A 19,424-nucleotide genomic window follows, 5' to 3' on the forward strand; every position below is an offset into this window, starting at 1 on the left:
TTGGAACCTCATTTAATTTTATGTCTTATAGAGTTTATAATGAGTAAAAGATTGTATAAGCATAATAATTCATCTGTAAACCTAAAAATGTACAGCCAATTTTGAAAGAGATGTACCCTAGCTCGGAAAAAATGTTATTGAATAGGTTAATGCTGTTGTAATGAAATGCTTCTTCTAATTAAAAAAAAAAATTTAAAGTCCATGTACAATTTTATGTACATGTAATGTTCTTTGACCAGCCCCTTGTTATCCTTACACCTTCCTCCTTCCCCTGAATCCCTTCTCCCTTAATACATCCATGGTGTGTGTGTGTGTGTGTGTGTGTGTGTGTGTGTGTGTGTGTTTGAGAGAGAGACAAGAGACAGAGTCTCCTGTAGCTCAGGCTGGCCTCAAACTCAGTACACAGCCAAGGCTGACCTTGAACTCCTGGTTCTTTTGCCTTCACATCCCAAATTCTGGGATTACAAGCATTTGCCAACAAACCCAGCTGAATACAGCATTCTTGGAAGTTGGTTCACAAACCTAATTACTAAAAAGCTATATTTGTCAGGTAAATATTTAGAAATTCTAAAGGAAATGCTCAGAAGAAATTGCTCAGAAATACTAGATTTCAAACGTTAAAAGCAACAGAAGATAAAGTAGTAAGGAAAGAGGTTATTTAAGTAAACATCTTCAAAACAAGACCAAGAAAAATATTTGCTAACTAATCCTGTGGTGCACACCTCTAATTCCAGCTATTCAAGGAGTCAGAGAGGAGAATAGAATGTTCCAGTTCTATTGGGCTGCAAAGTGAGTTCAATTCCAGGGGTAGCTTAGTGACAATACTGTCTCAAAATCAATTTTTTTTAAATTAAGGGCTGGGGGTGTAGTTCAGTGGTGGGTGGTGTTAAGGTTTAGATAGCCCCACCCTTTCACCAACAGGGCCTCATGGAGCTCACAAGCCCCTGAGAAAAGGGAACTGAGTTAATAAGCACCCTGGTCTTTGAAGTCAAGAGAAGCAGACTTTTCTCCAATGTTTGGCCAATACAGCAGGCTTCCCCTTTGAACTCTAAAGAGAGCAGGTTTTAACAGTCCTGCTCTCCCTCCCCTCAACCCCCACCCAGCTTTAAAAAAGTACATCTTCCTGCCTTCTGCAGGAAGCAGAACCCTCCCCCTTTAAAAGACCCCAGCTCACTACTTGGGGTAGACATTTTTTTCCCTGCCTGGAAGGGAATCTGTCCCATGTCATTTTCCCTGCCCCGAAGGGAATTCGTCCTGTGTTCCTTTGCTAATAAATCCTGCTGGAGTTTGGTGGGGTTTTATTTTATTTATTTTTTTTTTGTTTTTTTGTTTTTTTTTTGAGACAGGGTCTCCCTGTAGCCCCAACTGTCCTGGAACTCACTATGTAGACCAGGCTGGCCTTGAACTCACAGAGATCCACCTCCCTCTGCTTCCCAAGTGCTGGGATTAAAGGTGTGCACCACCACACCCAGCCCCCTGCTGGAGTTTTATCTGTGTCCTGGTGCTTTCTCCAGACCAACTGAATTCATCCATCCGCTACTTTACCTATCAGGATCTACTAAATTCATCCATTGGTCAGGTGGCAGGTCTGCCTAGCAAGTGGGTGGTTCCTGGGTTCAGTTCCCAGTGAGAGGGAACATGCATTTGTTAAGGTTTGGAATTTCCAAAACAGAAACCATTGGTAAAGGAATCTGCAAAGGACTGGCGAGGCACAGGCTGCACCCAGGGGCCAGGGATCCATTTTCTCAGAGGGATGAAGTGTATTGATGGAGGCCATCCCGCATGAGTCCAAGTAGCCATTCAGTGTGTGTGTGCAAACTGCCTTCCTCCTCCCCGATTCCGGTCTAGCACTGTGTGTTTTTTATGCGGGCCACCGCAAGGTAAACTGAGGCCACAACTCGTTGATGGTATATGACTGTTGAAAGGCGCTTCCCAGCAGATCATACCTTGTAAGCTGGGGCTTAGGTGACGTTCATTCACAGTCGGAAGAGAATCCTCATATGCGAAGCCCAGCCGAGCTCAGAGCCGCGCTTTTGTTGCTGAAGCCAGTGGCTCAAGCCGAAGCAGCAAGGGAGGCTGAGGCAGAACTGTCGCGAGTTCCAGAACAGCCTGAGCCAGGGACACCTGCCACACGCACACGTAAAGAAGGAAAAACAAGTTTTTCTTCCTTTTCCTTCTGGAATGTTCCTTCCTCCGGCTACATCTACCTAGTCCCTCGCGGAGGGAGGGCTGGAAAACCACCCGTGGGGAACGGAAGAGGCTTGGGCGGCTTGGTGCCAGCAGGCCGGCCCGGGGTCCGAGAGGCCCGGACACTGCTGGAGTCCTGAAGGCGGACGGTGAAGGCCCCACCCCTCTGCCTACGCCCCGCCCCTCCTGGCCGAGGCCCCGCCCCTCCGTGGCTAAGCCAGGCCCCTGAGCACCTGTCCTTCCAATTGCTCCGTCACGATGTCCCGCCCCGTCCTCCTAGTAGCCCCGCCGCCCGCTGCGCCTGCGCCCCGCCCCTGCCCTCCGAGTGGCCCCGCCCCCCATGCTGAGGCCCGGCCCCGCCCCCTGGCTTCGGGCCTCCGCCGTGGTCGCGCGCTGCTGAGGCGTCTGCTCAGTGCGGACGGCGTCGCGCGAAGGGCGGCGAGGGCAGCGGTCAGGTATGGCGTCGGCGGCGCTGGGCGGCTCGGCGGGCTCGCGGTCCACGGCTGTGGCGGAGCTCTGCCAGAACACCCCGGAGACCTTTCTGGAAGCCTCCAAGCTGCTGCTCACCTACGCCGACAACATCCTGAGGTACGGCGCGCGGGCGGGGGCCGGAATCGGCCCTACGGTGTAGAGTCCTCTGTGTGCGGCTTCCGGGTTGCGGAGCCCCACTGTGTGCGGCTTCCGGGTTGCGGAGCCCCACTGTGTGCGGCTTCCGGGTTGCGGAGCCCCACTGTGTGCGGCTTCCGGGTTGCGGAGCCCCACTGTGTGCGGCTTCCGGGTTGCGGAGCCCCACTGTGTGCGGCTTCCGGGTTGCGGAGCCCCACTGTGTGCGGCTTCCGGGTCGTGGCCCTGGACGTCAGGGCGACTGGGGGAAGCTCTCCCCTGGCCGTCAGACGCTCCCTGCGCCGGGCGAAGCTGGTCAGCCCCGGCCGCAGCCCCGGGGAGAGCGGAGGGGCGCGGGGCGCCAGGACGCGGTGACGTCCTGCCCGGCCGCGCTTCCCGGTGGTGGCCGCAGTCCACGGGAGTGCCCGGCGTGGAGCTGGTGGCTGTGGCCGGGCTCTGGCTCGGTGACAGCTGGGTTTTGTTTCGGACAGGACCTTGCCCGTAGCCCAGGCTGGCCTGGAACTTGCTTGGTGGCCGACGAGGGCCTCGAGCTCAGCCTCCTCCTGTCTTAGCCGCCCAGTGGCGGGGTCCCAGGCTTGAGCTTCCGCGGTTGTGACTGTGCATTTGGGTGAAAACCCCACGAGTGATTTCTAAAGTGAACCGTAGAGAACGTGCTGGGCCACGGTTCCAGGCCGGATGCCACGCACGCCGCCAGCTCACAGCTGCGTAGTTGTTATCCGTGCGACCATCACCTTCCTCCTTTGGACACCTCAGCTTAGCCTTTCCATCCCCAGAGGTCACAGTGCTCAGTGCAGGGTGCCCCTGGACTGGCTGGGTCATAGCGGGATTCTGCATGGTGCATCAGCTGTGACTTCCCACTGAGCCTTGACACACACCCCCCCAGCCCTTCAGAAAACTGGGGTGGCCGTGTCCTTCTTCCGCCTCAGTTCTGAACCAGGGGTGCAGATGGGAGGGTGTTAGGAAGGACAGCTTTGCATGCGGATGATTTGACAGTCGCATGAATGCTTTCTCAACTACAGGCCCTGTGGTTCTTCTAGACCTTTTTACCGTGGCTTGCATTTCTGATTGGGTTTTTATCTAAAAAGGCAGTTTGGAGTGCGGAACTGAATTCAGGTTGATAGGAAGAACTGCTGTTTGTCTGAGTGCCAATGCCCTGACCGTCTATTCCCAGAATTCAAACTCTGGCTTGCTGGGAGCCAGCCTTTTTCCATGTCCAAATCCAGCGGCTTCCTAACCCTAATGGAAAAGCTCCAGATCCTTCCTGGGCCCTGGCCACACTTTGTTTACACTTCTCTAATTTATCTGAGTAAAGTCCGGGTTTCTGTTCCCATTGCTGTTTTTGGAAAACCCGCAAGCGCACAGCTGAGGCCCTTTCGAAGGCTACTTTCTCACCATCTCTTGCTCCGGCCTCAGAGTCACAGCGCATAGTGTTTTATAGGAGTGCGGAAATGAACATTTCATTAGATTTAAAAAATGATACTTGTCGCTTTACATTTCTAATCTGGAATGCTAAAATCATACTTTGAGTTTTAAATTTCTGCTTCGATGATGTTTACCTTATCCCCCAGAACGAAGTACAGACAGATTTGCATACAGAAGAGACTACTCACTTCTAGATAAAGATGGGGTCCCTAGTATCTACTTTCTCAAGAAAATCTGCAGTACTTAATATGGGCTTTTCAGCTAGCTTGCTAGGTCCATTTAGTCCGTATTTTGTTTTTGAGACAGGATCTTATATATCCCTGGCTGGCCCCAAATTTGCCCTGTAGCTGAGGACGACCTTGGGTTTCTGACCCTGCTTCTACCTCTCCACTGCCTGGATTACAGGTGTGGGCAACCTCACTGGCCAGGTGTTAAGCAGTGCTGGGGATTGACCCCAGGGCTTCATGAATGCTAGACAAACAGAACCAACTGAACTATGTCCTCGGTGTCTAATTCATTCTTTAGGATGTGATAGTGCACTCATCTGCTTTGCAAAGTGGACAGTTACTAATTACAGACTGAACTGGGCATGACAGAGACGAGCCAAAACTGGAAAGTAGTTTCTTTGTTCAAAGAATATATTTAGGAGACAGGAATGGAAAGCCCCATGGAATACAGTCTAAGAACAATTCCAAGACAGTGTGTGCTTGTACATTTATGTGAGGAGATGGAGAGACCTAACATGAGAGAGGAGAGAATAGAGGTTTGATAAGGTAGGACCAGCTGCTGGAGTGGCAGAACATTCACAGAGATGACAGGCCAAAGGAAGCTGCGTAGTTTCTGAGTGGAAGAGACATTTGGTGAAGCTCCATTTGAAGATAGGATTGATTGGAATCAGGAAGCATTGAGAAGCACAACTGTAAATACAGACAGAACAGAGAAGACCTTGACAGTTCTCAGCGACACTGCAGGAAGTTCCAGAAGACAAAATGATAGCACTAGCTTCTAGTTTTAGTACAGGCCGCTGCAGACGCGGACTGAGAGCGGATCGCTGAGGGTTGTTGAGCTTGTTGGTAGCTTGTGTGGTAGAGTGTGTGTAAACTTTGTAACCACCTCAGTATCACCTCTAGTCAACTGTGTTTTAAGTGTGATCACAGCCAATTTATATACATTTTCTGGGTTTGAGTTTCCTTATTTATAAAAGGGGAGATAAGTAATATATTCTAGGATTTCCACAAAATATGAAAATAAAGGACTTGACACATGCAGCTGCTACTGATGCTCCCTGTTATTACGTTAAACGAAAGTAAGCTAAAGAGTGGTGACTTTTTATTGATTAAATTTGTTCTGGAACAGTTTCATTGATGTATATACAATGTGTTCTGTTTAGTCTTACCTGTCTCCCCATCATCACCCCTCCTTTCTGCAAATCTGCATTCGAGTTGCTTTGTTTTGTGACCCACGGATGAGGGTTTTGTTTGTTTTTCCTGGTTTGTTGGTGGATCGTTTGGTTCTTGAGACACTTTCACTGTGGAATGTAGAGTGACCTAGAGCCCGTACCCCAAGTATTAGGATTGCAGGTGTGCCCCGCCACACCTGTATGGGTGTACAACTTTTGCCTGTAAGCATAGAGAATGGTAGAGGTTTAGCCATTGGTGAATCATTCCAAAAGCAGATACAGATTTTTGAAAAGTTGAAATGTTTCTCAGAATGACAGATTTCCAGGAGTAGGTACAGAGTTTTACAATTGCCTACAAAACAGCACTGTGAGTAGCAGTAGATGTAGCATGCATCTGTACTAAATTTTGTTTCTGTGCACTCTGTGGGGTTGTGTATTCTAAAGAGGAAGAAGCTTAGTAAATGATCAGGTTAACCCTCAGCATGTCTGAAAGATGAGCATTAACAGTTGTCTTTTCTGTCAGGTGCTGTTGCTGCTTACTGTTAGCATGTTTTACTGTCTTAGAGAGTAAGTTGTGACTTTTAAAGTCAGAGTCCTGTGTGGTGGCTCACACGTGTAATCCCAGCACTTGGGAGGCTAAGGTAGGAGGATTGTCACAAGTTTGAGGCCAGAGTAAGAGCCCATCTAAAGTGAAACAACAAACAGAAAAGGTAAAAAGTCTGACTTTTCTCAGAAGAGCAAAGATTATTTTTCTGGAAATTAAATAACTTGGGAGATTACTATGGGAGTAAAACAGCTAGGAAGATGGAATATTTTCAGAGTGATAAAAGTAACGGACAGGAAATGTTGCCACCTAGTCGAGATTCTCTCCTTTTCATCATCAAAAACTGCCCACCCAGAAAAATGTCCCAAGTAAGTACTAACAAGTAAGATAAGTCTTTCAAGTTTCTGAACTAGTTAATAGATTACAGTGATGGTGGGGAGGGGCATCACAGCCTGACAGCAAAACCAGAAACATCTTCAGAGAAAAATGAGTTGATGGAAAATCGAGCAAAACTCAGTGTGAATGTCCAGGGTGCCACAGACACTACAGGGCAGACTTGGCATTAGTCTATGCTTAACCCTTTAGCATGTTTAATAAGAAAAAAATAAGGATTGGGCTGCTGGACATGGTCATGCACACAAGTTATCTCAGCAGTTAGGAGACCAAAACAAGAGAGCCTTGAGTACAAAGCCAGCCTGAGGGGGAGAAAGAGTAGAATTTGAGTAGCTAGACACGATCATCATTGCTGGACCCTGGCTGTAGTATGAGAGAACCGTAAATGCCTTATGACAGTATAGAGCCCCAGCAGCTGCTGGGGAAAGGATTAACAGCACCGGGTTCTTAAACAGTGGGATATGTCCTCTGGGGTGGTACTGACATGCTTATAACCTCATGATGTGTTGCACAAACTTGCCATAGTTGTCTGTAATTAGCGTTGGGAAATGTAGGATTATTTTGGAGTTTAATTTTGTTTGTGAAATGGTGTGACGTGGAAAGCAGAGAGATGCTGAGTATTCTGTAGCTGCCTCAGCCATGGCCCAAGTGTCACAGTGTGAAGACTGGGAAACTACAAAACAGTGTGCGGAGAGGGTGGTGCTCCCTCAGCTCTCAGTGATACCCTCTCCAGTTGCCTGTAAAAAGACAGTTTCCTAGCTTCCTACAAATTTTACAGGATAGAGTAAAAATTTCGTGGTAGCATCAAATTGCTATAAAGATTATTGAATACTGAGTCCTGGAATTCTCGAGGAAGAGAGTTTGTAGATCAGCGCCCGTCTCTGATGTGTGAACAGTAGTACATAGAGCTTTGTCTCTGAGTGTTCTGTGGGAAAAAAAGTTGTATAATTTTTGAAATCATGGGGAAGCTCTTGAGAAAGATTGATTTATTTTAGGTTTGTGACAATTGGCAGTATAAGGTTTCTTAGAAAACAAGTACAAAATTCATTAAACTTGCAGAATTAAAACATTTGAGTTTTAGGTAGGCTAGTGGCTCTGGCCTGCAGTTCTAGTACTTAGCGGAGCCAGGACGACCCTAAGTCCAAGGGCAGCACACAGCAGGCCCATGTCTCAACACAAACAAAAGTTTGGTTTTGTTTTCATTTCAGAATACCGAGAGACTGCATATACATTGGTGAGACAAAGATGGTGAGTCAGTTGCTAGCATTAACGCACCCTCTCCCCATATGCCAAGCAGGCAGCCTTAGCATCCCTAATATCACACAGACAGCCACACATTCCATCCTGACCTTGAGCTTACAAAAAATGACAGCATTGTAAGGCAGTCGGAATCAGATATGACACGTGCCATCCTGAATTATGTTCTGAGGGTTTTTAAAAGTGTAATAATAATCTTATTTTTCAAGATTATTAAACATCTCACAGTAAAGGTTTTTGTATATTGGCCACTCACCCATATATGCTGCTCAAAGTCAGTTACAGCCAAAAGAAGTGCACGTTTTCTTTTATCACCATCCTTCCCATGCCAGAAATGTATCTTCAATGAACCAGAACTTGTGAACAGTCCCTGGCCCAGGGAAGAAAGGAAGCCAGGTGACCATCCGGCTTCATGTTGGAAGAGCTTTTCAGCTGTGATTCAGCATGCAGATGCTTCTTGTTTACAGCGTTGTGCTGGGCACTTTCTAGATGGTTGGATTCCTCAGGACACAACTAGTCCTCTGGCCTCTGTTGGAAGCTTTTGCAGATTATCTTCTAGAAAGGTAAGGACTCGGAAGGTATCTGGCTGTAACTGCGCAGAGTTAGGTGTCACGCAGGTTTCCTCTGGCATCACTAATAATGCATCTGTGCAACTGGACCAGGGTGCACTCAGTGTGCACTGAGGTGAGACAGAGTGGAACTGCGTGTCTGCACTGCTCACTCTAAGGTGGGGGGTGCCGCTGTGTAGGAACGCAGCTCAAGGGGCACACAGACATGGGAAGTGTAGACTGCTGTGTGTCATCCAACTTCTTTTCTTCTTTTATCAGAAACCCCAGTGATGAGAAGTACAGATCTATCCGTATTGGAAACACAGCCTTTTCTACCAGACTCTTGCCTGTCAGAGGAGCCGTTGAGTGTTTATTTGAAATGGGCTTTGAAGAGGTTAGTATGTATAAGGGTTCCCTCCCCCTCTTCCTGTGCAGAGTAGTCACAGTGTTGATGAGTAATTGTTTGAAAGTTATTTTTTAATAACTGATCATTTTGGAATGTATAGAACTAGTTACTTTTTACCTATTGGGCCCTTAAAAGGTCAGGGTAAAATGTAACAAATCTCCACAGAGAAGAATTCTTACAGGTCTCAGTGCTTTAGAATACGGAACATCAAACACACCCCAAGGATCCAACCTGCTGGACTTCAGTCTTTTTTAAAAAAAATATTTTGTTCATTACTTTTGTGTGTATGAGTGTATTGCCTGCATGTGTGTAAGTGCCTCCATGTCCTGAATTGCCTGAGGAGGTCAGAAGAGTGGGTTGGATTCCCCTGGAACTGGAGTTATAGACGGTTATTAGCCACCATGTGGGTGCTGGAAATCGAACCTGGGTTCTCTGCAAGAACAGTCAGTGCTCTAAACCACTGAGCCATCTCTCCAGCCCCTCCACTTCAGTCTTTAAGCAAGCACCTGATTTGTGAGTGTGCAATGAATACTTAGGGTCTCGTCACTGTCTCCAGTAAGAAGTAGAAGGAGTGAGATAAACACAGAAAAGATGAACTCACTCACCTTACAGCAGGGTTTTCTTCTGTGACAGGAGTCTGAAGGCATTTCACCATCTGTCTCACAAGAAGAGTCAGTGTTTCCATCTTCTCCAATCTTATGACAGTGTTTACTTTTATAATACAATGAAACTAATTATCAAAATTGTTTATTTTGGTCAGGCATAATAGTACATCCTGCAATCCTAGCTACTAGGGAAGCTAAGGCTATAGAATCAGGAGTTCAGGGCAGCCTGGGCTACATACTAAGACACTGCCCCCCCCCAATGTTTCGAATTTTATTTGTTTCTGTCTCTAGTTCTGGTGTGTGGAGTGTTAAAGGAAGCTGAACCAAGATTGGGGAGGCACGGGTGTCAGGCAGTCTGAGTCAGCACTTGTACCTTGTTCAAAAAATAGGATGTACTTTTCTTCCTGTCCATCCTTCCTAACTAATTGTGTTGCAGACCCTGAGGACACGGTAGTGAACTAAGTGGACTAAACCCATCTCATCCAGAGCTTGCATTGTGATAGGATAGGAGGTAAACATAAAAGCAGGGACAAGCACACCGAACAAAGACAGCAGGCAGGGTAATACAGCCCCTTTAACAGGAGTGATCAGGGAAGGCCTCTGTGGAGGTCAAGAGGGACCTGAGTGACAAGAAACAGCTCAGCTACCTGAAACTCAGTTCAGGCCAAGGGTTGATGTGTGCAGAGGGCTTCCAGCAGGAGTGCTGCCACAGAAGATAGCTGTAGAGGAGACCGGTCCACATGGGGTAAAGATTTAGACTGTTCTAAGTGCGATGGGAAGTGGTGAGAATTAATGTGCATTGTCAGTTTGACTGATTTGATAAATACCTAGGAGACGAGTAAATCCCCTGGATACATCTGTGGACTGGGACTAACTAGTGAGTGGTTTAATTCCTTGAAAGAGTCAGAATTTGACAGATGACCAGGAAGAGGTGGAAGAGTGGAAACAGGGTCTGGATGGAGGAGATGTGTCACTGGGGACATGTTTCTGGGGCTGTGTGGGTCTCTCCCTCCCCTCCAGGGCTGTTGGCCACTGATCCACGAGGACAAAGGGAGCAGAAGCAATAAACAGGTTCAGGACGGCCAGTGAGCACAATGGAAAAGACTTTCCGGGGAGTCAGATTCAGTGATACAGCTCCTTCATCTTTAACGGTCCCACGCGAAGACTCAGACTGAAAATAAAAGGAGGAAAAAGAGGAGAGACTGCCGATCCTCAAGGGTGGGATGGCTAAGGCAAAGCTGCTGCTACCCTCTTGGAGAGAGGGGGTACTCACAAACTCCACGTGTTTGGGCACCAGCTGTGGGGTCTCTCCCTCCCCTCGAGGGCTGTTGGCCACCGGTCCACAAGGACAAAGGGAGCAGAAGCGACGAACGGGTTCAGGACGGCCAGTGAGCTTAACGGAAAAGACTTTCTGGGGAGGCAGATTCAGTGATACAGCTCCAGATTCAGTGAAACAGCTCCGTTTATTCAGTGGGGGTTAGGGAAAATATAGTGTGGAGGCAGCAGCCAAAGCTTCAGCTGATAAGTGCTCACAGTATGCTTTATTTACATGTGGTAGGGGGATCCTATCATCCCACTATAGGGCAATGCCTAATTATCATATAGAAAAAACCTGGGGGCAGTTTTATTGGAGGTAATCATGCCAAAGGTCATGTTCCAAATAAGGTCAGACATCCATGCTTGGCGGCACTTTCCAGGTAAGTCAGACAGAGAGCAGGAGGCCCCCGCTGAGAAAGGGAGTCCTTCCATATAGCGCCAAGCCCCTTAGAGCTATCCAGACATGGTGGACTGCAACCTTAGCAGGGTCCCCCAACAGGGCTGTATCTGGCACAGGCCTCTTCCTGTTGCTGCTGGTTAACCAGCCGCCTCCTCCTATCATGATCCCCCCCACCGTGACCTTCCACCTGGCCATGGGCTCAGGAACACATTCCCACATGACTCTGGACTGAACCTCCTGAAACTGAGCCAAAATAAATCTCTGTGCCTTTAAATTATGTCAGATTTTTATCACAGAGATGAGAAAAGTTAACTAGTAGAGAGGCCGTTGGAAATTTTTAAGCAAGAAGGAATATTTTCAAAGATTACTCAAGCTGTTGTAAAGAGAATATTCTGGATAATCTGGGATATAGGCAAGGGATGTACAGGAAGACCAGTTTAGCTGATGAAGCTAGTCTAAGTGAGACAGAAGAGGCTGTGTAGACTGTTGAGGTGTGCCTTTGTCTTGTTCCCAGTGCTCGCTCCTGGGCTACTGATGTCACACAGACATTAGGCTTTACGTTTCAACATTTGTTGAATTAAGTGCTGATGCCAGGGGAATGAGAAATAGATGGATCCAGGATTCTCTTTTACCTTTTTGGTAGTCAATCATCAGGTTTTCTTGATGAATTAGATGTTGGGTTTAAAGAAATTGGGGAGAAATTGGGGGCGTCTAGGTTTGGGTTTGAGAAACTACATAGATTGGTGTACATTAATGGAGGTGGAGAGATCTTGGGGAGGAGCAGTTTTTAAGGGAGAAATCTCTGACTGTCTTTTGGACAGTTATGACTACTTTGCTGTTAAATAGTATTCAAGTAGAGTTATTAGTTGAATAAATATGTCCATGACCAGAGACAACAGGTTGTGGATATGAGTTTACAGTGTCCTCTGATTACATTAAACATCTGAACATAGAGAATTTGAAACTCGAGAGGGAAAGAAACAAGAGCGTGGCTGATTTTGTTTCAGGTAACAGAGTCTTAAATTGGATGGAAAGATTTAGTAATTGATGTGCAGAGGCTGTGCCTGTTTCTTCTCATTGTTGAAGTTTCACAGATTCAGGGGATCATATTTGTCTTTCACTCGGTAAATATTTGAGTACCAGGTAAGGTGGCCACTAGACCCACTTTGCCCAGGATTGTGTTGGTTTGGGCACTAAGAGGCATATCCCAGAAAATTCCTCATTCTTGATGGTTGGTCTCCCCAAAGCTAGAAAACAAGGTACTCTGAAACTTGGAACAGCGTTTGATGTAAATGGAGTCACAATTCAAGATCATATGAACATGTTTTGTTAAGACAAATTATATTTAGTTTCTGACTGTCTTTGGACCTCACACCTCAGGATACATCTGAAGAGACTGTTGTCAGTATAACTATGTTGTAGAGGAACTCAGAGCGGAAAGCACACTCTGTTGTCAAAGAATTTTGCTGGGCTTTTCAGTTGAAGCACACATCTAAGACCTACCCTGAAATTTACAACTGCATACTGACATCCTGAAAATTATGAGTGAGGTTCAGGAAGACTGCAGTACAAAGGGCTGTGTGAGCCTCCAGTTTAGCGAGCTAGTTCTCAGCCAGGAGTCATACCTGTCCTCCACCCGGACCCTCTCTCCATTCAACAGTGCAGCATGGGCATCTGTGAGGGAAGTGGTATTGTTTTGGTGTCTCCAAGGTATTTTGCTAAACATCCTGCAATGAGAGTTGTCTTAGAAAAAAACTGTTTTAATAACTTAATCTTAGAACTTTTGATTTTCTCTCTCTTTTTTGGGGGGGGGTGTCTTTTTGAGACAGGGTCTCCCTGTAGCCCCAGCTGTCCTGGAATTCACTATGTAGACCAGGCTGGCCTTGAACTCACAGAGATCCACCTGCCTCTGCCTCCTAAGTGCTGGGATTAAAGGCGTGCACCACCATGCCCAGCTTGAACTTTTGATTTTCTAAAATGGATCTAGTACATTTAGCCTACAATTTTGTCCTTTTATAACTGCATGGTGTTGTGGATTACACATTTTATATGAGTATTTTGCCATAGTGCCATATTGTTTTTTAGTACTAGTTGTGACATGGTAGAGAGAGAGGCCCAGGTACCAGCAGCACAGGCCTTCTCACTAAGCTGTGGAGATCCAGCTACATAAGCGCTGCTTTTCATGCTTCACCTCAAACACACCAAATTCCATTTTGGCCGTAGAGCTGAGTTGTGCCTCCATTGGTTCCTCCGGTTAACCTGCTTCTGCCTCTGTCAGTTGCTGCTTTGCTGACAGGAGACCGGGTAGTGTGTGTAGGTGCGGAGCAGTTCTTCCTCTTTTTTCATTTTTTAAAAACTTCTTTGGGCAGGGTGTGGTGTCGTGCCTTTAATCCCAGCACTCAGGAGGCAGAGGCAGGTGGATCTCTGTGATATCAAGGCCAGCCTGGTCTACATAGTGAGTTCCAGGCCAGCTGGGGCTACAGGGAGACCCTGTCTCAAAAAGACCAAAGAAGAAAAGGAAGAGGAAAAAGAAGGGGCGGGGGAAGAAATTGTTTTGCTTTTTGAGACAGGGCTCAGTCTCAGGCTGCCTGGAACTCGACTTAGCACAGGCTGCGCTCAGACTTGTGATTCTCCTGCTTTGGCTTCCCCAGGTGTTATCTTTGAGTTTTAGTTGTGTGCCTCTGAGGTCCATGTGCTATCTTGATTTATATGTACATGGGGTGATGATCAAATCCAGGTAATTGGCAGGTCTGTCACAAGTTACTCTGGTGAGTACATTAAAAAAAATCTCTATTTACAGCTGTGTACTCCTGTAACCACATTCATTCTGCTGTACCAAAACCTACCAGGCTGACTCCTTGCTGGAGCACTGAATGCTTTCGCTGGCTTATCCTTATGCCTGCCCTGCCCTGTTTCTGTCTCTGCTAACCACTGCTCTACACTTTCTTTCTAATATTGGAAAAGCCATTATGGCCGTCTGTCCTTTGTTCTGTATGAGTTGCCGCAGTCGTAGATGTTGTGTTTGTTTGATCCTTCCAACTCTCTGAACAAGCTTGTGGTTTCTGTTCAGATTAAGATGGAGTCAGTGCAGTTTGATCTCCGCCCTGGCAGTTAATCTGTGGCGTCAGCCATGTGATTCGTCTCTGAGCCTTCATATTGTCACATAAAATGTAGTGGTAACCTTAGAACCTTCCAGATGGTCCAGAGGATGACTGAAGAGAGTGCATGTGAAGTGCTGAGCTCAGCACCCAGTGCAGCACCTAGACTGCACAGACACCAGCAGTGGTAGCAGTTGTCTTCACAGCTAAGGTGATAAGACACGAGGCCTGCTGGCTGCTTCTGGCTTTGGAAAGAGGAGTCCTGTGAATGCAGGACTGTTACTGAGTACTACCTGATTCCTGTCACCAGGGAAACAGCTGTCAGTTATGGAATTTGTTTAAATGTTCATGGTCTACATACAGGGGTGGGCGGCAACCTTTAATCACATTACGGTTGGCAGAATTATTATTTGCCACTGTTGAGACTTGATTGGATATATTTTTCATCTCACCTGTTTTTCTGGTTTTATAATTTACTGTTTTTCATTAGGAGTTGTGTTGTAATGTTTATCTTAAAGCACTTTGTGCTAAGGTTATTCACTAAATAGAACTAAACAATTACTTTTACTCTGTTTTATTTGGGGGACATTTTTATTCTTAGTGGTTTGGGAGGGTTAGGGAGACTGCTCAGCCGTGAAGAGCACTTGCTGCTTCACAGAGAACTGGAGCTTGGGTCCCAGCAGATGGCTGACAGCTGCTTGTAACGCCAGCTCCATGAGATCCAGTGCCTTTATCTGGCCTCTGAGGGGACCCGCATTTGAGTACAGGTACCTACACTAAACAGACCTGCACACATAGTTAAATCTTTAAAAAATAATGTATAGTTTTGAGCTAAGAATGTAGCTAGGTGGTAAAGGACTTAACCTAACATGTGCAAGTCCCTAGTACCACAAAAAATTTAAGATAGTTTTAAACTGACTGTCAGTGTATGCTTTTCTTCTGTCCTGGAAAAACTGGAGGACCCAAAGCATACTTCTGATCATATAACTGTTCTTGGAAGACTTGTGTTTAGACATTGTCTTGCAACTTCCTTTAAAAAAAATGCTTTTTTAGTTTTAATTGATAGTAATTGCACACATTTATGCACTTATACAGCTTACTAAAATAAGGTTAAGGTAACAGATATACATACCACCTCAGATGTATATCATTTCTTTGAGTTAGAAATAATGAAAATCCTTTTATTTTTTTAAACATTTTTAAATTTTATTTATTATTTTTATTTTATGTATATGCGTGTATTGCCTGCATGTATGTGAGTGCATCCATGTCATGCAATACCTGAGGAGGTCAGAAGAGGGCACTGGATCCCCTGGAACTGGAGTTAAATCCTTTTAACTACTTTGAAACAGTCAATTGTTGTCATCCATAGTTATCCTATTATGTGTTCGAACTTCTTAACTAATTTATGTGACTCCTTCCTGATCCCTTCCTCTGTGTGTGTGTGTGTGTGTGTGTGTGTGTGTGTGTGTGGAGTTAGGCCAAAGGTTGTCTTCCTCTATCACTCTCCATCTTAATTTTTTTATTATTTTTTATTTTATGCATGAGTGTATATATGTGTACTGGACGTTGAACCTGGTGCCTCATGATGCTAGGCAACCATTAATTATACCACTGACCTACATTCCCAGCCTTTATTTATTTTTAAACTTTCAGTTTTGAGACAGCTCACTAAGTTGCCCAGGCCAGCATTGAACTTGGGATTCTCCTGCCTCAGTCTCCTGATTAGCTGGGATTTAGGTCTGTGCCACTGGGTCCAGGTCTTTTGTGTGGCAGCATCTCTATCACTATTTTGTAGAGAATTTAATAGAGAAGAATATAAGAATATGCATTTTGCCACTCTTTTAAAAAATACTTGTTTTTATTTATGTATATGTATGTATGCTAGTACATGAAGGTACACAGTGGCTTCAGAAGCCAGAAGAGGGCTTCAGATCCCCTGGAGCTGGACTTACTGGCAGTTGTGACTGACCCGATATGGGTGCTGAGAACCAAAGCCAGGTCTTCTTCAAGAGCCACGTGTGCTCTTAACTGCTGAGCTGTTTCTCCAACCCCCATTTTGTTCCTCTATGATCTATTCTAAAAAGATTATACATTTTTCTAGGTCTCCTGAGGCTAGGTTCAGTTGATAGTGTGCTGCTTGCCAAGCACGCGTGAAGCCCGGTATTTGAGCCTCAGTACTGTATAGACTAGGCTTGGGTGCACACATCTGTAATCCCAGCACTTAGCAAGTGGGGGGGCCTAGAAGTCCAAGGTCATCCTAAGGTATATAGCAATTTTGGGGGCTGGAATGCATGAGACCCTATCTCAAAAAAAAAAAAAAATCCTAAATAAAAAAGGTCCTTTGAACTGTATTAAATGGCAAGGAAACACAGTTTCTTAATTTTGCTAAAAAAATAGTGTTTGTTAAAATTGGAATACTTTCTATAGTACTGACTTCACAGTGTATTAAGAATAACTGCCAATTTAGAGCATCGATTAAGATTTTTCTCAATTGTGTAAATTACAGGGTGAAACACATCTTATCTTTCCTAAAAATGCTTCAGTGGAGCAGCTGCAGAAAATCCGAGACCTGATCGCCCTGGAGAGAAGCAGCAGATTGGGTGGGTCAGATACGAAAGCGGGGTTGCCTCAGCAGCCTGCTGCCAGTCCCCAGCTTCCCACAGCATGGTCTGCAGGTCCGAATGCATTAGCCCAGCACCCAGGAGACCAACCAGGGCAGCCTCCAAGAGCATCCTTTGCGCCAAAGGTAGTGTTGGAATTCAACATTCTTTAATGCTCTGTCAGTGTTGAAATAGCAAACTTGCATTTAAGTCTCAAATGTCTTGGTTTTTACAACTTCGATGTCTTTGATTTGGTTAACGCTTCAAAATGTCATAGTTGTAGCAAAGGTGGGGAGATGGTTTTATCTCTTCCCTCCCTTCCTTTGTTCCTTCGAGAGAGTATCTTGCTGTGTAGCTCAGGCTGACCTCTAACTCGTGAGCCCTTCACTTCATCCTGAGTGCTGGGATTACAGATGTGTACCACCATGCCCAGCCTTTGTATTTATATTTTAAAACAACTTGTGGCATACTGCTCCTTGACCCAACTAAAGTTTTGTTTAGCTATCATTTATAAATGTACCTACTGCCTGTAACATAAATCAGTTATAGAAATGAGCGTGTTTTTAACCTAAAACAAACTGCTTAACAGATGTTTGTGCCCATCAGGCTCATCGATTTCCTCTGTTGCGTTTACAATTGCGATCTAAATTTTAGCTGTTGCCCATCACTATGGGCATTATCAACATCTTCAATGACATTCTTGATCTGGAAAAATCCTGCTTCCTCTGTAACACAGTATGTTACAAGGGTCTGTATTGAAAAGGCCACCAGACACATTTGCTCAACACCGTCTTCATCAAAGCTTGTGAGTTCAGCACATGTAGTTTATGTCCTCAGTAGGACCAAGGGGAGAACAGACTGACACAATGCACTGTCTCCTAATACTAATTTTGGTTGGTTTGAGACGGTTTCCCTATAATCCAGCTGGCCTGGCGCTCACTATGTAGACCAGGCTGGCCTTGATCTCACAGAGATCCTCCTGCCTCTGCCTCCTGAATGCTGGGATTAAAGAATTGTGCCACCACACCTGACCTAATACTGATTTTGTAAATGTGTGCATGCAATTGGTTTTCATTGAATCCATATGTTCCACTTTATCTGCAACATAGAATCACATCATTTTTATCATGTAATTTTTGTAGCATATTGTAAACAGCTAATTTGAGTATTTTTTTTTCTCTTTAGATTGTTGCTGATTCAACCATTCTAAAAGTCCTTCAGTCCAACATTCAACATGTAGAGCTCTATGAGAACCCTGTCCTCCAGGAGAAAGCATTGACTTGTATTCCAGTCAGTGAGCTAAAAAGGAAATCTCAGGAGAAGCTGTCCAGAGCTAGGAAACTAGACAAAGGTAGCAGTGCCTTCCATCATGGCTCCTTGTTGGCTGTACGTCATTGCACAGTAAATGTCCGTGCCTTTGGCTGCAGGTGTATACTACGAAAGTCTAACCCATACATAATGGAGTTTAAGCACTAAAACAATGGACACATCTTTGCTTCTAAAAATTTTATATTGTGGTAATAATAGTACAGAAAATTTCCTGTCCTAACCATTTCTAAGTGTGCAGTTCATTGCTACTGGGTGCATTCATGAATACCGCTGTCAGCTTTTTCTGTCTGTAGAATGGAAGCTCTGCCTACTAAACACTGTCCTGCCTTCCCACAGCCACCATCCTGCTTTCTGTCTCTATGATTTTGACTGTTTTATTGCATTAAATGGACTCATGCCTATTTGTCTCTTCTGGTTGGTTTATTAGCATCATTTCTTCAAGGACCATTCATGTTGTAGACTGAAACTTTGTCATGAAAAGTACAGCGGCATTATTGTGCCTTTAATTTTTTTAGTATCGGTTCTATTTAGAATGTAGAATATTCAGGGGCTGGTGAGCTGACTCAGTGCTTAAGAGCACTGACTGCTCTTGTAGAGGACCCAGGTTCGGTTCTCAGCACCTACTTGGTGGCTCACAGCCATCTATAACCCCAGTTCCAGGGCGCCTCACACCCTCTTCTAACCTCCACAGGCGTTGCACACACAGGTGTACTTAACATACATGGAGTCAAAAAAGTCATACATGTAAAATATAAAGAAAGAATATGGAATATTCAAATTCAAAAGAATGAAGTTTATCTATGACCATTAAGAAAAAGAAAACATTAAAATGTTCTAGACTACTAAGGCAGTGAGTCAGATAACCCTGAAATATGAATTGCCAGGTTTTTAATATACTTAAGATCCAGATATTCATACTTAAGAAATACTTAATAGGGGGCTGGAGGGATGGCTTGGCGGTTAAGAACACTGGCTGTTCCTGCAGAAGACCCAGGTTTGAATCCCAGCACCCCCATGGCAGCTAACAACTGTCCGTAACTCCAGTTCCACGGGATCTGACAGCCCCTTCTGTCCTCTGTGGGCATTGCACAATACGGGTGCACTTAGCTACATGCAGGCAAAACACACATACACATACAAATAATAAATATTTTTTTAAAAAAGAAATACTTAATAGCCAGGCATAGTGGTGCACGCCTTTAATCCCAGCACTCGGGAGGCAGAGGCAGGCGGATCTCTGTGAGTTTAAGGCCAGCTGGGGCTATAGGGAGATCCTGTCTCAAAAAGATCAA

At 45.4% G+C, this 19,424-nt stretch overlaps 1 protein-coding gene across 1 annotated transcript in view; it reads left to right on the top strand.

The window, feature by feature from the left end:
• Window positions 1-2,546: 2,546 nt before the first annotated feature.
• Ngly1 (N-glycanase 1) overlaps window positions 2,547-19,424 on the top strand; it is a 46,051-nt gene continuing 29,173 nt past the window's right edge. The window contains exons 1-4 of the mRNA XM_008833141.3: window positions 2,547-2,775; window positions 8,654-8,768; window positions 16,710-16,949; window positions 17,989-18,154. Of these exons, the coding sequence (XP_008831363.1) occupies window positions 2,645-2,775; window positions 8,654-8,768; window positions 16,710-16,949; window positions 17,989-18,154 (652 nt within the window). The 5' untranslated portion in view covers window positions 2,547-2,644. The remainder of the gene's footprint in view (window positions 2,776-8,653; window positions 8,769-16,709; window positions 16,950-17,988; window positions 18,155-19,424) is intronic.

The sequence above is a fragment of the Nannospalax galili genome, unplaced genomic scaffold, assembly GCF_000622305.1.
Source record: "Nannospalax galili isolate Female #2095 unplaced genomic scaffold, S.galili_v1.0 scaffold215, whole genome shotgun sequence".
NCBI classification, from domain to species: Eukaryota; Metazoa; Chordata; class Mammalia; order Rodentia; family Spalacidae; genus Nannospalax; species Nannospalax galili.